Source organism: Anser cygnoides, chromosome 10 (genome assembly GCF_040182565.1).
Source record: "Anser cygnoides isolate HZ-2024a breed goose chromosome 10, Taihu_goose_T2T_genome, whole genome shotgun sequence".
NCBI lineage: Eukaryota > Metazoa > Chordata > Aves > Anseriformes > Anatidae > Anser > Anser cygnoides.
Window position 1 is genome coordinate 11,525,529 of NC_089882.1, and position 26,857 is coordinate 11,552,385.

The 26,857-nt window shown below is 51.9% G+C and overlaps 1 protein-coding gene across 2 annotated transcripts; it reads left to right on the top strand.

The window, feature by feature from the left end:
• Window positions 1–730: 730 nt before the first annotated feature.
• FAM107A (family with sequence similarity 107 member A) lies at window positions 731–26,288 on the top strand. Of its 2 annotated transcripts, XM_013180319.3 has the most exons (5): window positions 731–1,105; window positions 10,180–10,243; window positions 18,890–19,064; window positions 22,099–22,255; window positions 23,178–26,288. In XM_013180319.3, exons 1-5 carry the CDS (start codon window positions 962–964, stop codon window positions 23,283–23,285), a joined length of 648 nt encoding a protein of 215 aa, XP_013035773.3. In that variant the 5' UTR covers window positions 731–961; the 3' UTR covers window positions 23,286–26,288. The 2 variants fall into 2 exon arrangements, with proteins under 2 accessions (XP_013035773.3, XP_013035774.3); XM_013180320.3 differs by lacking the exons at window positions 731–1,105; window positions 10,180–10,243 and adding an exon at window positions 10,758–11,346.
• Window positions 26,289–26,857: the final 569 nt, after the last annotated feature.

The window sequence follows — 26,857 nt, forward strand, 5'->3', positions numbered from 1 at the left end:
GCAATGCACACTATTTTGGCTTTAAACCAGAAGCCTTTCTAAAGGAAATCTATGTTTCAGCATCCTACAGACAGTTATAAGTAGCTCCGAGTCCACTGCTGAGCAGTTACTAAGGTACACCACAATTTTGAATAAACAGGGAGAGATAAAGTGCAGCTCCTGTGTGACCTTCAGCAGCAGCCAGTGCTCTGAAGAGCCATTCCTGCCAAAGTTAGTGCACCCTGTAAATAAATCAGAGTTTTTCAAAGGCCCCAAAGGTTACTGGGGGGAAGGGGCCAGTTATAAATATGACTTTAAGTCCCATAATTATTTAGCAAATTTAATTTTGCACGTTTTTTAAAAAAGATTTCAAAAGGGTGTTGGATGCAGGGACAGCAATCCCCAGAGGAGTTGTTTTCTCAGTGCCCCAGCATTTGGAAAGCTGCATTGCTGCAGAGCTGGGCTTGGTGCCCACCTGGACGACCACTGTGCCCCCCCTCAGTGTCGTTTCCCCCACATGTCAGCAGCCCAGAGCCTGGGCTAACACGGGCTCAGCGGGGGCATCTGCAGGAGTAGGTCTGCAAAATCAGCGATGCCTCAGGAGCCAAGAGCCGGGACGCAGGTGGGCAGTGCAGGGGCTGTCCTGCCTTATTTTTTGGGTACCGATTTATTTCAGCAAAGCACCAAAGAACCAGCTGGGAAGGATGCCACGGGCGAGGACCAACGGGTGCCGGGGCCCCGCGGCCAGGCGAATCCGCGTCCTGTGACATCTTGCCCTGTCAAGTGCAATTACTGTAATCTTCCACAGCCTCTCAAAATACGGATCCTGGCTTAGAAACCGGGCATCCGCAGCATGAAAGCTGCCTTTGTGCCCGGGCAGAGCCTGGGCGAGCGCCAGCCGTGAGGTGCACGAAGAAAATGAGTTCTCCACGTGCTGGGAGAAGGGAGGAAAAGCAAGCCTTCCCGCCCGGCCCCGCTGCAGATGGGCTGGAGCTCGGCTCCCCGCGGTGGCAGCCGGGGCAGAAGGAGCTGCGTGGTGGTCTCCTGTCCCCCTGGGCATAGCGGGGCCGGTGCCCACAGGGTGCTGCCGACGTGCCGGACCATGGGAGCGACCCACGGGAAAAAGGTAACGGAGAGGTTTCATCGCGGGCTGAAGCGGCGGCGGGTTTAGGGAGAAGGCACCGTCTGCTCACGTGTGGCTTGTTTTGCCCCGCGCGTGCTAAGGCGGTGACGGCAGCCGGGGATTAGGGGGAAGGGACCCGCTCTTAAGTAATTCCACCTGATGGGCTCAGCGCTGGGGCCCTGCCAGGGCTTTCAGGAGGGCGAGGAGGGGATCGGAGCATGGCAGTAGGACAAAGTTTGGGTTTCTGGGGAGAAATGTCTGATTGCACCCGTCAGCCTGCAGGCTGTGTGCTGCAGATGTGGCACAGAGCAAGCCCCCATTCTACACCCGCAGCCCAGCCTTGGCCCCCACTCCCCATCTCTGTGCTCCTGCTCCTAACTGGCCCAAACCAGGGGCGAGCAAACTCCCCTGCAGCACGGGGCGCTTGTCTGCTGGCACACGCTGCACTCCTGATATCCCCAGTGAGAAACTCCCTGGAGGTCAGAGCTGCGCCCATGACCCCTGTGGCCCCTGGAGACACCCCATGCATGTGCACTGTGACATCCCCAAGTATTTTTTGGACTGTGAACAGCTGCCAGCTCCTTCCCAGAGCAGGGGTGAGCTGGGCAGGTTGCAACAGCACCACACACATCTGCTCTCCTCCAGATGCCCCAGGACAGAGGCCACAGAGCTGCAAAAAGAAGCAGGGCTGTAAGGGGTCAGAGCCATGTGGAGGTGACTGGAGATAGCCGTGCTGTAGATGTCATTAGGTGTCGCTTTGCTTTCACGTCTGATAATGTCTGTGCTTGGAGATGCGTCACCACGTCTCCAGGTGTCACCACCGCGTGTTTGGGCCGCTCTGCTCTGGTGTCCGGCTCCTCTGCAGCTTCTCTCCCAGCTTCTTCCCAGAAATGCCCTCATACACCATGCTAGGTCAGGAAAAACTGGCAGGTCTTTCTGTTTGAGTTTCTTACCCAATCTTACTCAGATTACAAGACACTGTTTTAAGAATGCGTATTCAAATTGTCAAGAGCAATACCAGGAAGACGTTCGTGCTTTCACCTTGTCCAGACTCGAGCAGCAGCCATCAGACTTATGATGTTCTAAAGGCTTCAAGAAATTGAAACTTGTGCTCTCTCCCTTCACCCTTTATCAGAAACTGCAAGTGAAATGTAAATGAAAATCCGTCAAAGAATGAGAGTTAGGCTAGGACCCCGATTAGAGACAAGCAGCACCCAGTGGCCCAAAACTGTCGCCAGCTCTTCATCCGTCTTAACCCAGATTCCCTCCCAACTGAGGGAAAATGAACCAACCCCCTCACTTGAAAGTCCATGAAATTGCATTCCCGCTATCCTAGGGAAACAATCTCCAGCAGTTACAGTAACTAGAGTAGAAGACTTAGTTGTACCTTTGATTTTAAGCAATGCTCAGCATTTAACAGCACACGGTCCAGCAAGGACAGCAAATCCCTCAGGGCTGGTAAACACCTGAATGTAAGATAGGAATAAAACAAAGCCTGAGTGATCTTGGCCCCTCTCACACTTCTGCAGAGCCAAGGCAGTAATAAACTTGCAGAAAAGCTTTGAGGAGTTAGCCTGCGTGCCGTGGGAAACTGCTCCAGTGCCTGATTTAGTGAGAGCTTGCAAACCAGTGAGAGAAAAATCCTCCCAGCTTGGCCTCCTCGTTGATGCTCATGGCAGACACAGTCAGTGCGGGGCAGACACTTTGGGGTGATGCTCCCCAGCCACGGTGAGCCTGGCCTTTGCCACAGCAGCCCTGGTCCTCCCCTGCACCCCTCAGCATCCCCAGCTCCTGCCCCAGAGCTGGGGCTTCCCCGGGGAGGGCTTTGGGGGTGGGCTCTGACCTTCCCCCCGAGCAATAATTCAAGAGGGTCAGGAGCAGCAGTGCAGCTCTAGCAAACACCAAGCCCATCCCTGAGGACCTTGTCTCACATTGTCCTGGCCAGTGCTCCCAGCACCCAGCAGGAGATCCGGGGCTGGCGAGGGACAAGCAAACATCAGTCTATTTTCCTGTCCCTCAAACAATTGCCAGGTACAGGGGGTGTCGCTCACAGCCCCCCCATTTCCCCGCTGCCCATCAGAGGTGCGGATGCTTCAGCCCAGCTCTGCGGCACCCCCAGGGCTCAGGGCTAGGGCAGCCCCCCCAGCAGGGGCCAAGCTCAGCCTGCAGCTCATCCCCAGCCCTCTGCTCACGTGGCCGCGACCTCCGGGCCTTGGCTCGTTTGCAGGGCATTGCTGCAGCCAGGGAATTAAGCTGGTTAGGTCAGGCTTGGCTCGGAGCCACCTACTCGGCACTCCCAGCCCAGCCCCGCTGCACTCACAGCTATCTGTGCCATCCTCCCGATGGCTTTTGCCTGGTACTGAACAGGCTTTGAAACCTTCCCCAGAGCTCTCCCCTCACTGGCAGCCCTGAGCAGCTTCCAGGGATGGGCAGGAAAGCTCCACTTCCCCCAGGACCCATTGCAGAGGTACATAGAGGGGACTGCAGGGGACCAGGGAGCGGGACCAGGGCCAGCGCTGCCCGATTAGCAGTCTGAGCAGAGCCCCTTTCAAGCTCCGAGCACAGCAGCCATCCAAGGGGCTGGCAGCAGGGAATGTGGAGCGCAAGGCAATCCCCTGCTCCGCAACAAAAGGGACCGGAAAGGTTGCCAGCGGGGCTCCAAGGACATTTCTCCTTTCAAAGGCTGCGGCTGCTCCCAAAAACCTGTTCTGGCATCACCACCATCTCACAGTACCCTGCCTGGGTGCTTCAAGGAGCCGGGGCAGCTCAGGGTGCTGGTGCCCTGCCCGCAAGACCCTCACTGCCCTGCACAGCACCAGCCTCCCCTCTGACCCCAACCAAATCCACCTTCGAATAACCCCACAAGCGCAGCCTCCCCCAGAACAGCTCCCGGGGCAGCCAGGGTTTGCACATCGGCCATTTCCCCAGGGAAAGTTTTTCTGTCCCCAAATTCCCAAGAGTGTCAGTTTACACTAATGTCAGATGAGCCGTGATTAGGAGAGCTTTACTCTGCTGCTGGTTTAAAACAACAAGAGGCAGCATGCCAGCACCAGGGAGAGCCCTGTTTGGCACGGCAGCACCTGGCTGCCCACGCTGGAAGCCGGGGCTGGGAAGCCATCCCCTAAAACCCTCTGTGTGCACTGCAGGGGTACGGGACAGCACGCCTGGGGGCTGCAGGCACTGCCCCAGACCAGCCTTCTGCCATCACCCACCCTGCGTGAGAAGTGCACACGCTGCACTTGATGGAGTTTTCTCACCAGCAATAACACACCGTTCACATGATACCAGAGGTGAAGGCTACAAAGAAAAATTAAAAAAAAAAAAAAGCTATGTTAAAACTTTTAAAAGTCTGTGGTGTTAGATGAAAGCTCTGAATGGATGAAGAATCTGGTTCTTGCCATTCAAGAGCTTGGAAACCCTTATCCCAACTACAAAAATCCTGGGCCCTTATTTTGGAAAGTGCAGGACCAAGTAAGGCAAACAAGAGGAGCTGTGTCTGTGGCTGGCAGAGGAGAGGTTTATAATGAGAAGGAAAAGGGCTGCTCCATGCCAGTGCAGCAGAGCATGGGGAGCAAATGGCCACAGAGGGGACCAGCATGGTGCCCATCCTGGCACGGTGACACTGATCACAAGAGGCCAAAGTGGGCAGCCCCAGGGCCAGTTGTTTTGTGGCACTGGCCCCAGGAGCAAGTCCAAAAATCAGATGGCAGTTTGGATCTGTGATACCTCGGTGTCCTGCAGCACTGCACTGCTCAGGGAAAGGATTTGCCGTGTGCTGCCTGCAGTTAGCACTGGTTCAGAGGGATGAGAGCAAGAGACGATGACTTTGTACACCAGAAAAGTTCCTAAGTGCCTAATGACAGGAGGGAGATATTGAAGAAAAGCCCATTTCTAGGCAAATTTAACACATTCCCGGAAAATAAGATCATCAGATGCTTCAAATATCTTCAAGATTCATCTTCTGCGTGACACAGCACAGGCCAGGGCAGGGGACCTAGGGCTGGTCCCGAAACCTCCATAACACCCCTTTCGGATGGCTTTAACCTGCCCCATCATCTTCTTCTGCCCTTTAAGGTCTCACAGGTGGTGACAGGTGGGGGCTCTGATTAAGCACAGACACTGCTCTGGGCTTTGGTAAAGGAGAGGGAAAAAACCAATGTGATAGCAACCCTCCTGGGGTGCAAAGTGCATGGGAACAGGTGTCTGCACCCCACACCCTGTTCTTGTCCTTGTCCTCACTGTGTGGGTGTCCCCATAGGGTGGCTCCGACCCACAGAGCTGGCTGTGCTCTGTAGGGAGGGTCTGTGCCGCGCCACTGGGAAGGAGGTTTTTCACCAACTTGAGCCAAAAAAAAATACAGAAAGACTCAGCTGGCAGTGGCGGTGGCTGGCACGGTGGTGCTCGCCATCTCCAGCACCAGCTTGAGCCACAGAGGAGCTCAGCATAATTTGGGGCACACGACGCAGCACGGAGGGAGGAGACCGGGAAGATCTCTGCATGGAAATGCAGCAGCTACCAGGTTCGGGATGGCTCAGTGGTCCTCAAATAGAAATGGATTAAAGCAATTAAAGGCTTCACTACTTTGCTGCTTCCCTGTGCTCCAGGGGGTTCGCTTGAGCAGCACCTGCTGTTTTCTCATAATGCCTGCGATAACAGGGACGTTTCGCCTCTTCCCCCGCTGCCTCCTCTGTTCACAGCCTGGTGGGTGGCATTTGCCCTTGCTCCAGGTAGCAGCCAAACCTCCTCCCTCGTGGCCCCTTCCCTTCTGCCCCCGTTTCTTACAAACCCCGTTTTCCCAAGCTAAGGGGTCACAGCTCTTTCCTTGGCCCCTAACCTGCAGTGCCTGTGTATGACAGAACGATGCCGCCGCAGCTGGCACGGCGCCACAAGTAAATGTTGTCCCCGTCACTCATGTGGCATAAGCCTCACTCTCTGCAAAACCCCATTCTTCAAGGCTCTTTAGCGTTTCTTAATGGTCTCTCTGCAGCATGACAGCAATTCCTTCAGAAACTGTCAGAGCCCCTTTGTGCCAGCGACTGATGCTCTCCCCGTGCAGTCAGTGGCAGCCCCAGAAATAGCAGCCCGGTCCTCCACATCATCAGTGGAACCAAACCTACTGCACGGGGCAAAAATAAGCTCTTGAGACAGGTTAAAATAATGGTTCGTTACAGCAGAAGTGCTGCTAACAGTGCTTGGGCAGGCGATGGAGGTATTGATGACAGATAGAGGGGCTGGAACTGGGCTCTGCACGTGGCAAGGCCCCAGAGCAAAGATCTCTGAGCTGAAGGGGACGCATGCCTCAGGGCCGGGGCAAGGCATCAGGTCTGGGGGCAGCGTGCCGATGGGTGGATGGACACACGGCTCCAGTCTGTGTTGGGGAGCTGCCGGGAGCCTCCCCGTGCCCTTCAGGGGCCTGAGCCTGGCCACTGCTTGCACTCATTAACCTGCAGGAAATGCTCGGCCGAGGTCCGGGCAGGAGCAGGGCCTTGCTCCCAGGGTGCTGCTGCCTCGCGTGAGCTCCTGGTGCCGTGTTTGTGGGCAGCCCCTGAAAGCAGCCTTGTTTCACCACTTCCCCCAGCTGCGGGAGGGCTGGGCCTGCCTTCTGCGACCGGCCCAGCCAGCGGTGTTTGTGACAGGCACACAAAGGTCAGCGCAGCACTCGTCTGTGTCAAACTGTGTTGTCTTTATGAATAAAATAACACGAAGCGCTATTTGAGGCATTTGAAATTTTCCACTTGACTCGGCAGCAGAGTGGCCACCTGGCCGGCACGCCTTGAGAGCAGCATGGGCACAGCAGGGTCGGATCCGGCTGCCTCCCACAAACCCAAGTCACAAACCACGGGTGTCCCGCAGCCCCGAGGCTGCTGGTCACCCTCCTGAGAGTGCCTGCGTGTGTCCACCTCCCAGCTCTGATCCAACCCAAGAAATGCTGCAGATTTGCGCAGGTCAAAAGACCAGGAATGAAATGTAACACCACTAACTTGATCTTTCTTAAAGCCCTTTGCAACATGATAGTGAGAACAGGCATGGCCATGGCCAGGGACCAGGAGTAACACAAGCTCGCAGCCTGGCTTGGCAAACCTGATCACCCATGGGCAGGCAGGCGTGTGGTGACCAGGACAAGGGCAGCAGGGTGCAGGGCATCCCGGGACCACCAGGGTTTGGGTTGTCCCACCTCACTCCCGCATCCCGCATCGCTCTCCAGCAACGCTGGGTCATTGAGAAGGGACATCAAGCTGGTGGCATGGGGACCCTGCAAGGTGGCTTCATCTCTCTGCATGGTGCCACGAGCTTTGTGGGCAGCAGGGAGCTGGGTTGGAGCAAGCCCTCAATGCTGTGGGAGCTCAGAGGGGCCGCAGCCAGTGCAGGCAGGTTTTTCATCCAGGCTCTGAGCTTCCCATGCTTAGCACAGAGCCTTGCCGTGACATGGGCAGTGCAGCAGCTCTCAGCTGCTGGCTTGGGAGCGCTGGGATGCACCCGGACACCGACACCTGGGTGCCTGCCAGTCCCCATTGCAAACCCTGCCAAAAGAGCGTTGTGCCACAGTGGGCTGGAGCAGAGGACGGGCAGAGCCAAGCTCCCCGTCAAGCATCGCTCTGCCCCTGCGAGGCAGAGGAGCCTGAACTGCAGCACTTCCTCAGGGCAGGGCCAGTGGGGAGCTAGCTGTGATGCTAGGTGTTGGGACACGCTGCCCTTTTTCTCTGTGTTTCTCCTTAAAATAAATAAATTAATAAATAAAAACGGGATCGTCTCGGCAAGCATGTGCACCAGCTTGCTGGATGCAATCAGCCTCAGCACCTCACATGGCAGGACTTTGCAGCAAAACAATCAGCCTGACAGATTTTTGTGCATTTACATCACAGATGGGAAAAAATCTTACTAATCCTCAGAAGTTTCTTCCAGTGGATGATTTCACTGAGGTCTGGATCAGTCCCAGCTGCTGCAAATGAGCACAGATAGAGCAGAATTCAGCAGTAATCTATGAGATATGTGCAACAGCTTACACAATCTCCCAGCGTCCAGGAGCATGTCAGAGATATTTTCATAAGGAGCACCGGGAGTAGCAAGCAGAGGGTATTTGGGGCTGATAGAAAGCAGAGATAGGGTGCAATTCGGCCTATCTCTGCATCTCATGTTTTGTGGCTTCATCACAGGCAGAAATGCTGGCTTTGATCTGCCAGCTCGCAATGCGTTGTTTCAGGTCATCACAACTTCCTTCAAAGCCTCTGGGCTAAGCAATGAGACCAGTGAATCAACAGATGTGTTCATTCATCGAACTGGTGTCAGCAGCTGTTCTTACAGCATACAGACAGAGCACCTCTCTCCGAGCTCACCGACTCACCAGCAGCTTGGGCACCTTCCAGCCCTGCTGCTGCCTCCCAGAACCGGGTCTGCGGCAGATGCAGATCAGTTCTCAGTCTGGGTGGCATTTCGCCCACGTTAATACGTCTTAATCACCATGATCTGACTGCAGCAATTTCTTGCCTAATTCATTAGCTCAGACTTTGGCCACTGTGCAACATAGATGCTGTGATGCTGCACCTTAATGGCACCTGTATCAATCTTAACCTGCCTGAAGCCATCCTCCTCTCCCTTTCCAGGATGAGGGCTCTTTTCTCTGGCTGCTTTCAACAAAGCACAAATGTGACCCAAAATTACCAGCTATCACCTTTGCTTCAGGTAGATATCAGAGCATCCATGTGTAGGACAAGTTCATTCAGGGAGGCTGGCCTCAAGCTGCAGGAGAGCATCGCACCCCTCAGCAGGAACCGGGGAGGAGGATTCCTGCTCAGAGCCAGTGGTTCAAAGCAGCCTGCACCTGAGGAAATGCCACCTGTAGGCATTCCATTGCTGTAGGAGAGCTTTGCCATGCATTGGAGTCAGGGTGATGCACAGGAAGTCTGGGAGTACAATAAACCAATAAAACACAGTGCGACGATACTCATTATTTACATTGCTTTATTGCATTTAACCCCACTTAACAGCCAGGCTAACTCCACATAAGTGGGAGGTGTCCATCCTGCAGCAGGAGGGTGAAGCAGTTGCCCCAGCCCTGGGTGACTTCAGCGGTGCCAGAAGTCTGTCCGTGGGCAGGGAGCCCAATTACAACCGACAGCAGCACTCCCTGCCACCCACGCTCCCCATCACGAGCTGGGAGTGGAGATTTGATAACGACATGGCCCCGGCACTGCGCTCCCCTTGGGCTGTCTGTGGGGCCCAGGCACGGAGGAGCCAGTGCTGGGTACCCACTTGGCATATCTCGGATTTTTTTAATAAGAGTAGGCCCAGAGGATGTGTCCACGCAAGCAGGTTGTGTGGTGACACCTCCGGAAAGGAGTGGTGTAGGGACGAGCTCTCTTTGTCACCCCACGCTGGGACATGAAGCCATTTCATAAGAAACGAGACCTCGATCGAGGCAGCTGGGTGTCTGGAGGAGCCAGATTAATATCACCCTGCAGTCGGCTGCCTTGACACAATAGCCTTCAGGGAGCTACAGAGGAATACAAAGGCTTCTTGTGAATCCCAGAGACTCAGCAGCAGAGGTTAAAATTGCCGACTAATTTAGATGGCAGAGAGAGTCATTGTGCAAGGAACTCCTAGAAAAACAGCTTTGCCATCAGACTGCCTCAGGTTCAGCATGGCAGGTCCCAAAATGCCAAGACCCACTGCCAGCAAAGCAGAGCCCTGAAAGTCGTGGGCAGGGTGTGGGCTGCAGGTCGGGCTGCAGCCTGGGCAGCGTGTGCAACCAGCACAGCCTCTGCTCTGTGACACCCCCCGCTGCCACAGCCCCTGTCTGGAGGCAAAGGCTCTCGGTGACCTCCAAAACACAGCCCTTGCCCAGCCCACAGGTGGTGGGGATGCATGCAAGCTCACATCTGCACAAACACACACAGAGGGGAACATGGGCCAGCGGGACGCTCTGCTCCTGCTTTGAGTCTCTGTGTCAATGAAATGAAAGGAGGTTAAAAATATAGAGATTTTTAAAGTCTCCATTAGCTCTTAGTACGTTTCACCCTCTGTTACAGGGTAATACGCAGACAGTCCTTCCCCATTTCCCCCTCTCTCTTTTCTTCCAGAAGGAATATTCCCTGCAGCCCAGGTGTGCCGGTGGCAGTGGGAAGCCCGTGAGTGGTGGCTCGGGTGAGTGTCGGAGCTCCTGCAGTGCATGCTGCTGCATGGGGGGGTTGGCAAAATGAGCTGGGGGGCCCTGCACACAGCCAGCACCACCAAGCCCTTTGGTGGAAAACACGGCCGGGATGGGAGAAGCGCTGGGACAGGGAGAGGAGCAAAAGGTGAAGAGGTGAAAATGAGGGAATAAGGACCCCAGTGCCCATGGCAGCCTGGCCTCTTCCCCTAGACCTCCGTAGGGCTTGGAGCATCCTGCACTGTGGCTGTCAGTGCCCCCAAATTTCCCTTGTCCCTTTCCTCTGGACGGAAATAACTTTACCCCATACCTGCCCACCTCCTGGGACTGCAACACTGGGTGAGCTTCTGCAAGCCCAGGCTGACAGCGGGCATGGGGTGATGGGCAGCATCCAGCTGAGAGCCCAAAGGAGCCACTGGGGCACTTCAGCTCCTTCTCCCCCCACCATCTCCGCAGCCTCAGGCTCCCCAGCCCAGGACAAGCCCTGGGCAGCAGAACCAGGCTGCTCAGCCCCTGCGCCTCCCCCCATGCCCTTGCCCCCGGGATGGCGCAGCGCTGGTGCGCAGCGGGTGTTGCAACGCACTGGGAATGATCACGATAACACGAGCGGTTGCCCTGGTGCCGGGCTTTGCTGTTGCAGTGCTTGCTAAAGAGAGTGGGCGTGCGGCTTCCTCTGGGCCGATCTGATTTCTCCGGGAGCGTGGTTAAGGCACACTCAGGAGAAATCACCCTCCGTGGAGCAGAGACACAACCTCGCAGTACGCTCAGGCACCTGGGCAGGCAGGGAGCTGTTTTCTTTGCAGAGGGGGGGGAAAAATCAACTAGTTTATTCCTCACGCCTGGGAAAACATCATCCGGCAACGAAAAGCAAAAGGAGCAAGTTTTGGGGGGCCGTGGGGTCCCTGCAGGTTGGGACGGAGCCCCACCACGGGAGCCTCCGTCCTCACCCCCATCAGAGAGACAAGGCAGGAGCTTTGTGGGACCCGGCCAAAAAGTCCATCAGCAGGAGCACAGGCGGGCAGAAGCAGCAGCCCCATGTCGTGGGACACGGGGCAGCACGGGGCCACCGGGCTCCCCAGGGCCACGCTGCGGAAATCAGGTAAGCCCAGGGCCCCCCAGCTGCCCTGGGGGTCCCCACATCCCCGTGTCCCCATGTCCCCTACCTGCACTTGCTGGGCACGGGCTGCTGAGCCCCCGCGGGGGTGTTCTGCACCGCGTGTCTGTTTGTGCACAGGTGACTTTGGACCCTGCTTTAAGTTTGGTTTGGGATATCATGTTTCTGTAGTTCTGAAGTGGCACTTCAGAAGCTTCCCTTCCAAAACAAACCCATATCCCACAGGGAATTCCCCAGGAGAACCCATGCTACAATTCGATGATCCTGGGGAGGAATTAGGCTGGGCAGGGGGTACTTGCTAGTATAATCCCTACGGTTCAAAGCGAAATGATTTTCTCTGCATTCCACAAAATACCTTTGAGCTACCTTAAAACATTCATTAATGATTGATGCGTGTCTCTACATAGGTCGGCAAATGCACAGAGCAAATATTTGATGATATATTAAAAGCAAGTTTGCAACATTATCAAGGACTGCTGAGCATCTGTCACTGCTTAACAAAACTAATCGAGCCGTTCCACATGCCGCTTGCAAAAGGCACGGGCAGGCTTTCCTTGGTAATTTTTAACAGAGTGGGATCCCTGCCTCGGCACCCTTGCTTATCACAGTCCAAGGTAATTAAATGAAATTATTAACCAACATGCCCAGTCCCGCCTGTCTCCAGCAAGAGAGGAGGCTGCTGCTGCCTAAACGCTACGAGCATTTCTACCCTCAGCCAGCCCAAACCCGTGCAGAAACTTCCAAGCACCAGAGGGCTCAGCTCACCCCAGCCAGCTGGGCTCCCTCTCTCGGGGTCCTTTCCTATGGGGTAGCTGTGGGGTGGCTGTAGCTGGTGGCGGGTGCTCAGCAGGGGTGGGTGGGACTGGGGGCACTGGTTGGACTGGGCAGAGCAGTGGCTGTACTGGTGGAGAGCTCAGGCTGGACTGGACTGGTGAGCAGCACTGGCTATACTGGTGGTGGCACTGGGTGTACTGGTGGCAGCCCCATCCCGTGTGTGTGCAGGGGCAGGATGGTGCTGTGGGGCAGCAGGGCCAGATGTGGGGCCGTGTCACGCCTGTTGGCATCCCCAGGATGATAAAATCTGCGGAGACTGGTGACAGGAAGCAGGGACTGAGCGAGCACAGACACAGCAGGGCCCAACCCCTTGCTCCCCTCACAGGAGGAAGGGCCAGAAACACCGGCACGTTGCCGCTTTCCCTACGAAGCCGCTCATCACTAAGCACTGCTCTTACTCCTCCATTACGGTGGTCTTTCCCTTTCTCGCCCTGCGACCCTGCGGGGTTAATTTCTGAATTTCAGTGCTGAGCCAACCTGTGGTGAGCGCCTTCTGCCCTGAGGAGCAACCCCGTAGCTGGGACCCATTTCCCAGAGCAGCCACATCAAGTTACATTTGCCTCATTGCATTATAAATACCAGAATTAGGCTGGCTTAATTATTTAAAAGCATAGATTAAAAGCAGACAAAGGCTCTTTGCCTCCTTTCTGGAGCACGCGTATCATTCATCGGCGACGCGGTCGCCCGGTGACAAGCAAGGGTAGCGAGCCAGGCCCCTGGGACGAGAGGCTCCCGAGTTGCCAACACGGCAGGAACCAGGGGAGAGGAAAACCACAATGAGGATGGGGAGGATAATGAGCAGCATCTGCCAAGCTTCAGGCTCACCGTGTTATTATTATTAATCTCCATCACCAGGGCCGGAAGCCATGGCAGTCATTAATGTGACGGCAGGACGGGTGTTTGTGCTTCTCAGGTTTGCGAGGCAGGCACAACCCCACCGTGTTTTTCTCACTTGTAAATGTGCAAGGGAAATGCTGAGGCAGCAGAAACACCTGGGTATCCTGAGAGCCTTCCTCCCTGGGGTGCTGTGAGCGAAGACAGCACGTCACCAGGCCACCTGTGAAGGGGAGCCCAAGCAACTCCTGCTTTCCGATACACCACCGCCTGCGGAAGTCCCTGCTCCCAGCTGCCCTGTTTGATCCGGTGTCCGCACCACGTGTACAGGTGCTGAGACACACGGCAGCCGGTGCCCAGCACTGCCAGCGTGTTGCTGCTGCAGGAGCATGGCGGGAGCAGTCACTGAGGTCCGTCCCAGCAGGAATTCAGCCCTCAGCTTGTAAGGTCAGGACAAGTTGCTTGAAGCCAGCATGGATGAGGGCAGCTCTAGAGTCCTCCCAGCCCCAGCTCTTCTGTGTTTATAAAGTACTATTAATTAACATCAGGAAAATCATGCAAGTTGACAGGTGTCAAGAATTCAAGAAGCCGATATGAAAGATCAACTTCCGTTGTAATTCTTTGTAGGACTGAACATACATGACCTCTTCTGCCATGACACTGCAGTGGGAGAGGCTGCAGGGCCAAACTCCAGCTCCACCTTAAACATGGAAATGTCCTGACCACAAACAGACATTGTTTATAACCGTGTTTATAATCCTTAAAGCAAGAAGTGGATCAGGAGCTCCCAAGGGCTGCCCGAGGGGAGGAAGGGTTGGAAACCTTATCCTCAGGAGAGGAGGGCTCCCCTGGGAGCAAACAGGATGAGTCCATGGCGTGAGAAATGCTGGGGCAGCCATGCCCACACAATGGGGCTTAGATCCTGTAAAGATAATACACATGTGCAGGCCCCAAGATCTTTGCACCCTCTAATCCAGCTCAGAAATCTTCCCCATGCTCCATTTCTTCCCATTGTGGGCTTATCCACAAATATATATATAAATATATATATATATTTCTAATTCTTTCTCATTTTGAAAAGTTTCTCCCACATCACGTCAGAAACCGCTCTGCACTGATGTGCTTAACAGGATCCCAGCAACATGAAGAAAGTTTTGTTTGGAGTTCTTTTAAGAAAATGCTAAATTTACACGAGATGAGGCTTTTAAAAGAGATGAGCTGGGTGCTGGGGGCAGCTGGCAGCACTGCAGGGAGCTGATGCATCTTGTGCTTGCTCTCTGGCAGACACCACTCCGTGGCAGTTCAGAACAGAAACACCAAGTTCCTGGGCATGGCAAAAAAAATCTCCTGAAAAGGGAAGATTTCCCACTGTTGCAGGCAGATGTGTCACGAACTCAGATTATTTTGCAGTTCCTATTACTCGTGCAAATAGCTTGAAACTAGCTTTGCCAACCTGTATTAAGCAAGACTGTTTGCAGCGCCATTCCTTGTGGGATGTGTGTGACCAGCCTCTTTCAGTAGCATGTCATTAATCTGCTGGTTCTCTTTAAAAAAAAAAAAAAAAAAAAAAAAGAAGTATTCATGAACAAATTCCAGGCACTCGGAAAACCATAGGCTACAGTTTTAAGTGACCATTTCAGCCCAGGAAACCTCAGGTCAGTGGTTCTGCAAACCCAGACCTGGGGCTGTGAGCTGAAAGTCTGCATTTTTCCTCCCGTTTCATCTCTTCCACCAATTACCAGGGTTTCACGGAATTACGAGCAATAACCACATCTGGCCCTGGCTCCCATTCCCCCAATAATGCCTTCTGCCTATTTTTACATGGATGACATTTCACGGAGCCTCACTCTCTGCCCAGAAAGGGATTCCCATAAAATATTTTTAACAAGAGCAGTTTGGCCATTTTCTGCCACTATTGAAAAAGCTCTCCCTAGATGCTCTTGTTGGGAAATCAGTTCTCAGCAGAAATAAGTCTGCAAACACTTTAGACGGTGGAAACGCATAGACTGAAAACACTCAATTTTCTCTCCAATCCCTTCTGTACTTTCCCCTTGAGAAGGGTGGCTGGAGCCAGGCAGCCGGAGCAGCACCCTGGTTGCCCGCCCTGCCTGGGGTTGATAATCCCCTTACAACATTCCTGGGGATTATTTTCATCCCGGCGGCTGGGAGCAGCACAGGCTGCGTGGCCGCAATGCAGAGGGGCAGCCTCGCAGAGACAAGTCATTAAATCCTAAATAAATGCCCTGTGGAGGACATCTCTGAGCCCCAAACCCAAAAGCAGCAGCAAGGGAAGCGCAGCTCAGCCCCAGCAGCTGTGCCAGCCCCTGGGCACGAGCATCCCTGTCCTGCAGGAGCAGGCTCAGAGCTTTGTCCTCCGGGTGCCCCAAGCAGCACACCACACTTTACACCCCTTGAGGGTGTATTTAAGGTGTTATTTGTGACATTCAGGTTTTCAAAGGCATTTAATGTCGCTCCAAAGCTGGTATGCTATTTCCCAAAAGACTGAGGCCAAGCATAATCAGAAGTGGAAAGAATTTGGGCCAGAATTGCAGACTCACAATTCTATCAAAAGTCTCCCAGGAACGGGGGGATTTATAAGGATTTCCAGGAACCCAAGATTTGCTTTAAGTCAGAGCAGACCAAGCTATTAAAAAATCATTTTCCTCCTCCAGGCAGTCCCACGACCAGGGACAAGCCAGGGAGGGGGGTGCTAGGTTTCCAGCACCTCCGAGGTGCCAAACATCTCCCATGGGGTCTCCCAGGAGGCAGATGAAGGCTGGGAGCTCATTTCACAGCCGTGGCTAGGAGAGGAGCTGCGCCATGCCTGAAGTCCAGAGATGTGCCAGCAGCCCTGGCCTCATCATCCAAAAACTTGCTTTGTACATACAGAAAGACTCTTGGAAATGCAGCTTTCCTAGAAAGCCTCGGGCTTCTAGAAATGAGGAAGGGGAAAATATTTAAAAGCAAGCAAAACAGTAAATTCATTGAAGCAAATACAGCTGCTTTTTAAAAGCCACAGTCCAAAGCAGCTCTATTTGAAAGGTCACACTGTCTTTCCGAGTACAGCAGAGGGTGTCAAAAATGCACGTGCTTTTTTTGTTGTTGTTTATATCTTGCCAAGAACAATATAAAAATGTCTAACACCTATCGCCGATTTATGGTGGTGGCCCAGGAGGTGCCAGAGCTGAGGCTTGTTCATTGATCTACAGCCGAATCATGCAAAAACAGACATCCTGCTGTAAATCCACCACAGAGACCTGGTTTGATTTACACCTCCAGCACTATAAATAATGACAAAACACAGTCTGATAGCAGTCTGTCTCCCCATACACGGGTATGAATTACATCAGGTCTCGAAGACGACAGATCTACTGCAGGAGGAGCATTTTGCCCAGGGTCCCTTTTTGCTTGCAGAAAGGATGTCCTGTCCTTACTCCCAGCATAACCCCAAGCTGTGCTTCAGGTCCCACTGTTTTGGTTTGGTTTTGGGTTTGGTTTTGTGTTTTAATGGTCAATGCAAATGCAGACATTCCTTAAATTTTTCCATGCTAAGGTCTTGTGGTGACTTAAAGTGCTGTTCCTGGAGGGAGGTTCATGGCTCCTACCAGCGAGCTTGGCACACAGCAGCACGAGACAAATCCTCGTGTGGGTGCCTGCACGCCCCTGGGCACGTCCAGAACAGTGACGACCAAGCTAAAAGCTGCCTGCAGTGTCCTGGCCCCGGCAGCATTGCTCTGCTCAGGCAAATTACACTCCTTGTGAGCACTTCTTCATGCTGATTTACCAGCCACCCGGGCAGAAATGCTTCCAGCCCACCTCAGTTCCTCCCACTCCTTCCTTCCCAACATTTTCTCCAGTTGTACCAGTTTCAGGGAAAATCCCCCCATCTGCCTTTGGTAAATAGGTTGACAACACTGCTGCTTTTCACAGACCTCAGCCATGCAGCACTACCTTGCTGCAGCCTGGAAATAGCCACATTCTCCAATTCAAAACCTCCAGGCTCGCCGCGGCACTGCCCCAAAATTCTGCAAAACCAGGGGGCCCCCAGGGCAGGGGGAGTTCCCTGATCATCCTGGGGGCATTTCCAGATGAAATCCCTGTTGTGCAGGCAGCTGACCAAGAGTGGTGCTCCTATTAAAAACTCTTGGCATTCTTTGAAAGTTACTTGTTTCATTAGAAGAATAAAGCCACCACTTTGTCATTGGAAATGGAAGCTCATCTATTTTATTCACACCAAAACAAACCTTTACTTTTGTACCTTCCTTTCTTGTCCTTTGTCCGCCTCCTTTCCTATGGAAAAGAAGACCCCCAAAAGGGAAGAATTAGGAGAACAAACCACAGCAATTTTACCCTGGTGAAAACCCCGTGTGTGTTCCACTGTTCAAAAACCAGCTTTCATGTAACAAAAATCAGCCATCAGATGGTGCTGCCTTAACCTCTGGCTGCTCTGCAGCTCTGCACCTCTCCAGCCCGCGCACCAGCCGCAGCAGGGTGAGATCCAGCCTGGTGCTTCCATCAGTCAGCAAAGCGCCGCTCCCTCCCTGCTGCCAACAGCCGCGTGTGATCCTATGGGAACATAACCCGGTACAAGAAATCACTGGTCCCAGCTTCCAAGCACCCTTTGAATATGTACCGAACTATTCACCCCAATTACACTCATGTAATGGGCTCCGATCTGTTTTCCTTTGTTCCCAAAACAGCGGGGCACTGGCCACATTAACATTCAATGAAAAGTTGTTTGATATTGAATCATTTCTTCAGCAGTATTATTTCTTACACAATTCTGTTTGATTGCAATCCACTTTACATTTGCTGAGTACTTACTGACTGTGAAAGAATGGCATAGCCTGCTTTCTCGTGCTTTTTTTTTTATTATTGATTTCTCTTTTAAAAGGGTTTTATTCCTTTTGTACATGAGACTGCGATAAGAGAGAGAGAGACTGTATTACTGAACAAAAGCTGTTTTCCTTGCTGCTCCATCAACCCATATAGCCTCACACTAGGTACCCCAAAATACTGTAATAAAGAAACACTTGGAGCTGTGGAGCTGCCTACACACTTTTTCTGGGACTTTTTGTTCTTACTGGTAAACTCAAATTGCTCAAGTGAGTAGTCAGGAATTAATTGCTTTTCCTGGGCCCCTGATTAGACCATGCACTGGAATAATTGCAGTCAGCTCTGCACTTAAAGCACAGCCCGCTGCATGCATCCCATCTTACAACGTGCTTTGCACTCCCTTTGTATAGTTTTGTTTGTTTGTTTGTTTGTTTTTTGTAAAGGAGAAGTGTAGAGAACTTGGAAAATACCAGCAGCGAGAATAACCTGTGGGTTGCCTGAAATCCAAGCTGCCACCATTTAGAAAATTGCAGGCCCTTGTTCTCACATCCAGAACACACAAATTGTTACTGCACACGTGAACTATGCTTTCCTCGGCATTGGGCTGGGTCCTGGCTTCTAGGTCAGCAGGGTATCACCAAAATCTGATGGCAGTGCTTCCTCAGGCTCCCCAAATCCTGCAGCTTCCCCTCCGCAGGAGCAGAGCCCAGCACAGCCTGTGGTATGGCTGCTCCCAGCCTTAGTTGTGCTGATCTTGTGTTAATTAGTCCTTGGCACTCAATGCTGCAGCCACCGAAGCGAGTGGCTGGCAAGTCATTTAGAAGTGATCTAATTAATACGTGTCTCTCCAACAACGCAAAGGGAATATTTTTAAATATATATTTATATTCCCAGCAAAGGGAATACTTTTTAAACCTCTGCAAAATGCCTCAGCACAGCCACCTGCCCGGGGAGGAGAGCACCAGAGGGTTCCCACACCCCTCGGGTGCCACCTCTCCTGCCACCTCTCTCTCTTGTCTTCCAGCCTCGATGTACACAGAAATACAGCGGGACCATCCCAACAGCGGGAATATCCTGACTCACCCAGACTACATAGATGGAAACCCAGACCTGATCAAACCTAAAAAGCTCCTCAACCCCGTCAAAGCCTCGAAGAGTCACCAGGAGCTGCACAGGGAGCTGCTGATGAACCACAAGAGGTAAGAGGATGTCGCAGACTGCAGTGCTGAGCCCTGGCACAAGTGCCAGCGACGGCCTGCGTGCTGGAGGGGCAGGATAAACCTGCACATGAACACGGTGTAAAACCTGCCGTAACCCTTTTCGCTGATGTGGCAGTTTATTTTTAAACAAAAACAGACCTAAAGGCCCCTGCTCTGCCCTCCTGAAGCACTGGTGAGCGCTTTTCAGAGCTGCTCGCTGCTTCCACCCACCTCAGACCACAAGCGCTGGATGATGCAAGGCATCCCTGCAGCCCCCTTCTCAGTGTCTCACACTTGTTTTCTTCCTGGTCCTATTTTTTCCATCTCCATCTTTCCAAAGCTCTTGCCAAGCCCACCCCAATGTGCAGCCCTCCTCTACGTTCAGCCTGGAGGCAGTGAGAGGTGCAGGCTGGATGGAGCTACTGGAGCTGTGTGAGGGCATCACTGTGAGAGTATCTGCACTGCTTCCCTAAAAATCAAGAGGCGCCTAGGGCAGAGATACAGCTAGCATTCACATCCCTTATTCCCCACCCCATCACCCCAGTTTAAGTCTTTGGGGGTATGGATACAACATTGGGATAATGACACCAGGGTCTGAGAACCTACCTCCACATCAGTCCCTTGTGGAAAGTGTCTGAATGCCAGTGCAACAAAAGCATGCTCAGTTCAGAGCCTTTTTAGCACAGCAAGAAATCTGCTGGCTTTATATTGAAATGATCTGAATACCCTGAAATATTCTGACATGATCACACTTTGACTCCCTAATTAAAAGGAGCAGAGCCTCTGTTCGAAATGACTGCTCTCATCATGAGAACCAGACACATGCGTTAATTGGGCAAACAATCACGCCTGCCAGTAGGGTGCATTACCCAGTTCTGGCACTGCCTGGGCTCAGCTTGGATTTGACTTTCACAGAAGCAGAAAAATTACAGGGACCATGCCCAGGCCATTCTCCAGCACCAAGGCAGAGCCAACTAAACCAGCCAGGTATTTTTAAAACTCTGTCTTGACAGCGACCATATCCCAACTAGTGACGCTGCTCAGTTAAAGGTTCACCAAGCATCCTCAGCCTGGATCTCCCAGAACATTATTCCAGTTTAACCCCCACAGAACAAAGCACCAAGATGTTCCTGCAGTGAGGGCAGCAGAGATGAACAGCAGCAGATGTGGGGCACCGGGCTAAGCCTCAAACTGGCAAATGCCAAGTGGCATCATCACTTTGTCCTCGAGCCCTGTGCCTGTCACCATGCTGTACCCACACGTGCCATCAGGTGCTGGCAGGAGGCAGCCCCACCACGGCCACCCTGTGTCCCCGGCCCCTGTCCCTTGGTGCTGCATGGCTCAGGGACAGGCGGTGACTGAGGCAGCAGTTCAAGCCTGCTACAGCTCCGGCCTCCCAAATGATTTTCAGCGAATGTGTGGAACAAATCCCACAGCAAACAACAATCCATCTGGGCTGGTTTCTTCTTGTTGGGATTTTTAATAAAATATGTTTAACCAAAGATTTTTATTTTATTTTTTGTTTAAAAGCAGGAAGAGATCAAGCCTTTATTCATCCAGCTTAGAGCCTGGTCAGAGCCAGATCAGTTTAAAGTCTCTCTTGGTGAGTCCGGCTCCCAGGACAATCGATGCTGGCAGCACTGGTGCAGGTTCACAGCAGTCAGCGAGCTGGCACCGGTCTGCCAGAGGGATGGAAGAGTAGTATTGATACACGTCCTTAAGTCACCAGCAAATCCAACAGCTTTGCTCTCTGCTGTATGGTCCTACGGAGGGGAGGAGAGGAGAGAGAGGGATCGGTGCTTGCTCCCATTTCTGCTTTGCATTTTCCCCTTAGGCAGAAGCAGGAAGCAACCCACAGCAGCAGTTTCTGCAACAAAACCCTTACCTTAGTCAACACCTCTGGGTATTAACAACACAGGCTGATTAAACCAAAGAGCAGTAATAAATCCAAAGGCAACATTGCAAACTCTGTGCCTCCAGCAACCCAAGGCAGGCCTCCAGCCTTGAAAAAGCCATCTCTGCTGCAGGAACCCCAGGCATCCCCATGTTACAACACCTCTCCTATGACTGCTTTTTCAGGACCTGAAACATTCTCAGCCTCCTGATTTAAACGAGTGTTAAACCCAGACCAGAAAAGTGGTCAGGCTCTGGCCCTTTCCCATGTCACAGCTGCAATGTCTTCAACTCCTCTTTAAAAACATTACTTCAGCCAACTACATCTACTTCCGTATTTTCTTGCAAAATTACTTATGTTGCAGTTGCTATTGCAGAAGATAACCTGTTTAAAAGCAGCCTTGATCGCTTAATAACCTGTTCTTCCGTGACACAAAAATGTGTACTTGCAATGGAGTCTGCCCAAAAGCCAGCAAAGCTTTGACTACCTGCATGTCTACGTCCATGCCACTTTAAGGGGACAGAAGCTGATAGGAAATTGGCCAGGGCGAGATGCAGGAGACAAACCTTAGTGCTTAAATTCAGGCATGGCACCATTCAAAGGGTTAGGTTTCTGAAATTTGTTTGGAGTTCTCCTTTTATCTCTGCCAGGTATTTAAGCCTTGCCTGCATGTCCTTGCCATAGCTCCTTTCCAGTGATCCCACCCCCAACACAGCTTTGCTCGGGACATGTTGGGCGATGAAGGGGAGCCGGGTGCCCACCTCAGGAGAGGACATCTTCTGGCCTCTCGACCCAAGCTCTCCACGTCAACAGGGATCGCTCAGCGATCAGCTCAACCCTCAGCTCTGAAGCAAACCTGGGCTGCGAGCTGCCAGGACAATTACTGCAGTTCAATGACTACCCCTGCTGGTGGAAAAAAAAATCTTCATTATTTAAAATTCCCTCAACGCGGCTGAAGCCGTCACTCACATAAATAATGCTAAAACTAGTGCGAGCCAAAGCAAGGGCAATTTCCATTCCCGCACGGAAAGCTGTGGCACCTTGGTGTCAGGAGCAAGGAGGGTTTGGAGCTGCCAAGAGGGCAGGGTCACATTCGGTGCAGCGGCTCCAGTCCTGATTTATCTGTTTTTTGATCCACAGAGGCTTGGGCGTGGAGAGCAAGCCAGAGCTGCAGCGGGTGCTCGAGCACCGACGGCGAAACCAGCTCCTCAGACAGAAGAAGGAAGAGGAAGAGGCAAAGAAATTGCAGTCGCCCTTTGAAAAGGAGCTACTAAAGAGGCACCAGAGGCTGGATCAGGTAGAACAACGTTGTCAGTCATACCTGGGTTATCCTAACCACCCCACACAGACCACAGGGGAGATGGCTTGGCTGGGGCTCAACTCAAGGAATAGTGCTGGCACCCCTCCATAAAACGAGAGCCAGGGTGCGTCCCTCTGCCATCCCACACAGCTGCACCGCCTCGTCCTCACAGTCAGACCCACCTTGCTCATGTCACCTCCATGTGTCCCCGGCCCCGCGTCTCCTCCAGATCCCAACGGGTGTCCTCGGCTGCTCTCTGTGCTTGTCCACCACTGAAACGGCTGCAAGCAGCCCATCAGCTTGCTGCCTCTGAAAATAAACTCATTCCCTGTCCTACTTGTCAGTATTTGCACTAAAGACGGATGTCACTGGTTTATTTAATTAATGGCACAACAGCTCCCTTTTAATCATATCAGCCAAGCCAAGACCACCAGAAAATCAAAGCCTGACCCTCTCAGAAAAGAATCAGGAATGCGAAACAAGGCAGTTTAGGGGCAGAGCCATAAAGGCTTTCCACATTGAAGTGAGGCAGCACAATGAGTTATTCCCCTTCAGATGACAACCTAAAGCTGAGAATGTTCCCCAGGCTCACAGGCCTCCTGTGCCTGGTGGGACAGAAACCTCTTCCTCCCTCTGCCATGGCACCTCTGCAGAGGGGCAATCCCTGCTTACCTGCTGGAGAGGTTCCTCCCTGGAGGGAAAAACAGATGCTCCAGTGGGCCAGAAAAAGAAGCTATGGGTGAATGTGGCTCTTAATGGTTTGGAAAAAGAGAGCACTGACATGTGCACTTACACAGTCATTCAATTCTGGGCAATAATATCTGGACACCCAGCAATAATGAAGCCCAGACTTTTAATGTAGCTAATGCACTTCTGTCCTGTAGCAGACACAGATAACGGTGACTCCTCTTTATTACAGCTGGAGAAAGAGCAGGAGAAGAAGGAAGACCATGCACCAGAATTCATTAAAGTAAAAGAAAACCTGAGAAGAACATCAACAGTGACTGGGGAAGAGAAAGCAGCATAGCTTCTGCCAAAACTCACTGGAGATCCTACGAAGGCTGACATCTCTGTACATGGTGGACATTCAAAGCCGCATCTTTGGGGCTACTTACAGCTATTAACACTTGCTCCAGTAGAAGGCACAAAAAAGGTTTTCTCATCCCAGGAAGGTCTTATGGTGGAAAAGGTGCAGCATGCACTGAAGAAGTACTCAGGCGAGGAGATGCAGAGAGAAGCGACGTCCCTTTCCTCCCAGACTGTGGGTGCACACTAACTTCCAGCTAACTCTTGGTTAACCCTTGAGGCACAGTGACCGTGTAAGGAGGGATGGGCATTCCCGTGAGTTTGGGGGACCCCACATCTCCCCAGAGGTGGGCTCACCAAGCTGGGGACAATAGGAGGGCAGCTGCAGCTCTGGGAACCCAATGTGTTAACGCAAGGGACAATCTGTGCATCGCTGAGAACAGCCCAGGTGACTGTAAGGGCTTTCCCAAGGGTTACTGGCATCGTGGCACTACATGAGTCCAGCCTTGCTGAGGCTGTGTGTCCCAGCAGTACGGCTCTGCCATTAAACAACAAAAAAATCAACCCCTGTGTGCCCACCCCAGCTCAGCAATGGCCAGCCAGGTTCAACTGTTTTCATGAGCACCTTTAAGCTGCATTTCAAACCTGCTTGTGAACAGCTGTTTAGCTATTTATCCAGTTCCATGCTCAGGCAGAAGATATACTGGGCTATCCCATGAAATCCCTGAGTGAGAGGAAAATGCTTCATGCATAAAAGGACAAGCCGGGGGCTTTCAGCATGGGTTACAGTGGAAGTATGTGGTGACCAGGCAGCAACAAACTGCTTCTTGCCTCTCTGCATGAAGATGCTGCTGCAAAGCTGTTTGTCAGTGCTTCTTATCCCTTCTTACAGAGGTCAGTGCTGCCTCACACTGCAAGGCTAAAAATCTTCCTGCTGCTGGTAGAGCAAAGCTGAGGTAGATGGTGCCTTTGCACCACGTATGGACAGAGGCCACCACATTTATGGGGCACCTGTGCCCTGAGGTGTCCACATATAGAGCTAAAATTGCTCCTTCAGGTAGATCTCGGCTTCTTGGTTCTCACACAGCTCTGCTACAAAGCCTGAACAGCATAACTCACCGACTGCCTGCCAACACTGGTTCTTGAACAGCAAGAGTCAATGGGTGTAGTCAGCTGGGAAGGTGACACCTGGTTAACAGTATCTACCATCCACATCTGCAGGGGATCCATATGTAAATTAAGGAGAGGGGGTGTTTATTGAGGAGAGGGGGTGTTTAATAAGAAGTTACTAATCCATTCCCTAGTCTCTCCGGTCCAGCAGGGTGTTTCATTTCAGAGGATTGTTGCTCAACCTGGCAGCTTGAGTAAAACATCTGAGCCACATCATGCGTCAAAAGCAGCGATACAGATATGAGGCTTCTGGACAGCCTTGCATTATAAAAAAGCCCTTAACCCAGTTCCAGCCCTCAAGAGCCCCACCCCACAGCACTGGCCTTCGTTCATCATACTTATTCTAAACAGGTTGTTATTTCAGAAATCCAGTGCATATGGTTTCTATGGGTCAAACAAGACCTGAAAGGATTTGTTTTGTCTTTTCCCACTGTAAAGTTTTTCATATAGCCTATGATTAAAACCATGAGGGAGAAGCAGCATCGAGCATTTTTTTCAGGGGGAAAAAAAAAGCCAAATTTCTCAAAGATAAAATTGTGTCGCTAAGGATGCTTGTACACAGCTGTAGAGAATGCTTTATAATATTCCATCCATAACATCAGTTTAAATAACAAACTGAGTTGTTGTTTTGTAAGAGGTTATGGCACAGATCAAGTAACCTTGATCACAGAGCTCCAAAAAATAAAGCAAATTAATTTGTAATTTTGCCACTGATGGAAATGCACTCCAGAAGAGACAATCTGTCACTCCATATGCACTGGCAAAAACAGTGCTATCGGCTCACCCTGTCTGCAACAGGGGCACTTATGCAAGTCCTGGGGTGGGAAGCCTGGGCAAACTGAGTGCTTGGAGCAGGTTGGAAGTATTTTGCCGTGGTCTTCTTGAATACGAGGATGTTATCTGAAAAACTCAAGGTGTCTTCCTTTCACTTGGCATCCACCGAGCATGGAGAGGGGCCGCACACCTTTGCAGTCTGGCACTGCTGAGGGGGAGTTGAGTGTCCAGAAGTGAAAGGGAGGGCCAAATCATACTGTCCTAGCTGAGGATAAGCTAACAGCACCAAAAGAGATCCTTCCAGCTGTGGAGAGACAATGAAGAGCCCTGACACGGGGAGGGCAGGGTGGCCCATGCATCCCTGCAGGCCGCAGGCAGCGGCCAGCTGCCCACCTGAGACGGCCCCACCATGCCAGCCCCAAGCTCCACGTACAATGTGGCTCCCCAGGCTTGAGCCCCCCTGTGACGAAGTTTCAGAAACAATGTTTTCATCGGATTAAAACCCACGGCGCAGTCAAACAGATCTCTTCATGCCTGGACGAACTGATGGCCACCTCCCTCGCACGCTTGTTCATCACACCATGATCAATGCAGAGGTGGCACTGTCTGGGCACCAAGGGAGCATTGGACTCCAACAATCCCAGCAGAATTGAAAATGCACCAGTGTGGACACAGCCAGGATGAGATCCTGGGATGTGTCGTTTCCTCTTAAATGAATTCCTTCATTTGGGGCCTAATGCTCTATGGCCCTAGAACCTGAATAGACATGATGTATCCAGAAGGCACAGATTATCAGAGTATTGATGGAAGATATTTTTTTTGCACTATGTTTCCTATGTGGTATATAGTTTATATTGTGTTGGTGTTTATACATTTATATACATTTGTGTTGTGCAACTCTACTACATTAACTGTCACTGCTCTGTTTAATGTGGACACTTCTGAAGAAACAAACTAAACTGGTTGTATTTTTTGCTCTTTTCCACAAGGAACTGAAAAAGCTCCAAGGATGCAAGCAGACAACAGCCAAATAAACTGATTGAACATAAAAACCACTTAACTCTGACAGTGACTCGTTCATCAGTGCTGTGTTAACTTACTCATCAACAAGCTGTTTCCATCTGTACCCAACACTGCATTCGTTGCTTAGCCCTAAACTTCATCTCAATCTGCTGAAAGCCTTAGGGCACAAAAATGCAGGATCTGGCTTTCTGTGTGGTTTCTCTTACCGAAACTTCCCATGTGTTTAATTTCGCTCTGGCCAAACACGCCCTCCTGCCTGGCAGGGTACAACTCAATGCCAAGGAGACACGTTGCCCTTGGCTTTAATCTAAAAACTCAATTTTGGACTGAAAAATAATCCTAACGCTACCCAGCTCACCTTGTTATTTGATAAACGTTTTACAACGGTTCTAGCAACAACCACAACCCACATCTAAGCCCTGCTAAATCGAGGAAGGTCGCTGGGATCGCAGAGGTAACAAAAAGGCCCCAAAGCAAGTGGCAAATTCCTCTCTTCATGCCAGCGTGGCTGGCTTCCCATCCAGAATAAGGGTGCTTTGTGCGATTTTACAGTTTTATTTATTAAAAATGTATATATATATATATATAAAGACACTGGGACAAGGG

Coding starts and splice junctions, on each gene's coding strand:
- FAM107A (XM_013180319.3), top strand. CDS start 962: ATGGGCTGGAGCTCGGCTCCCCGCGGTGGCAGCCGGGGCAGAAGGAGC. Junction 10,244..18,889: donor GCCCGTGAGTGGTGGCTCGG/GTGAGTGTCGGA, acceptor CTTGTCTTCCAG/CCTCGATGTACACAGAAATA. Junction 22,256..23,177: donor GGCACCAGAGGCTGGATCAG/GTAGAACAACGT, acceptor TCTTTATTACAG/CTGGAGAAAGAGCAGGAGAA.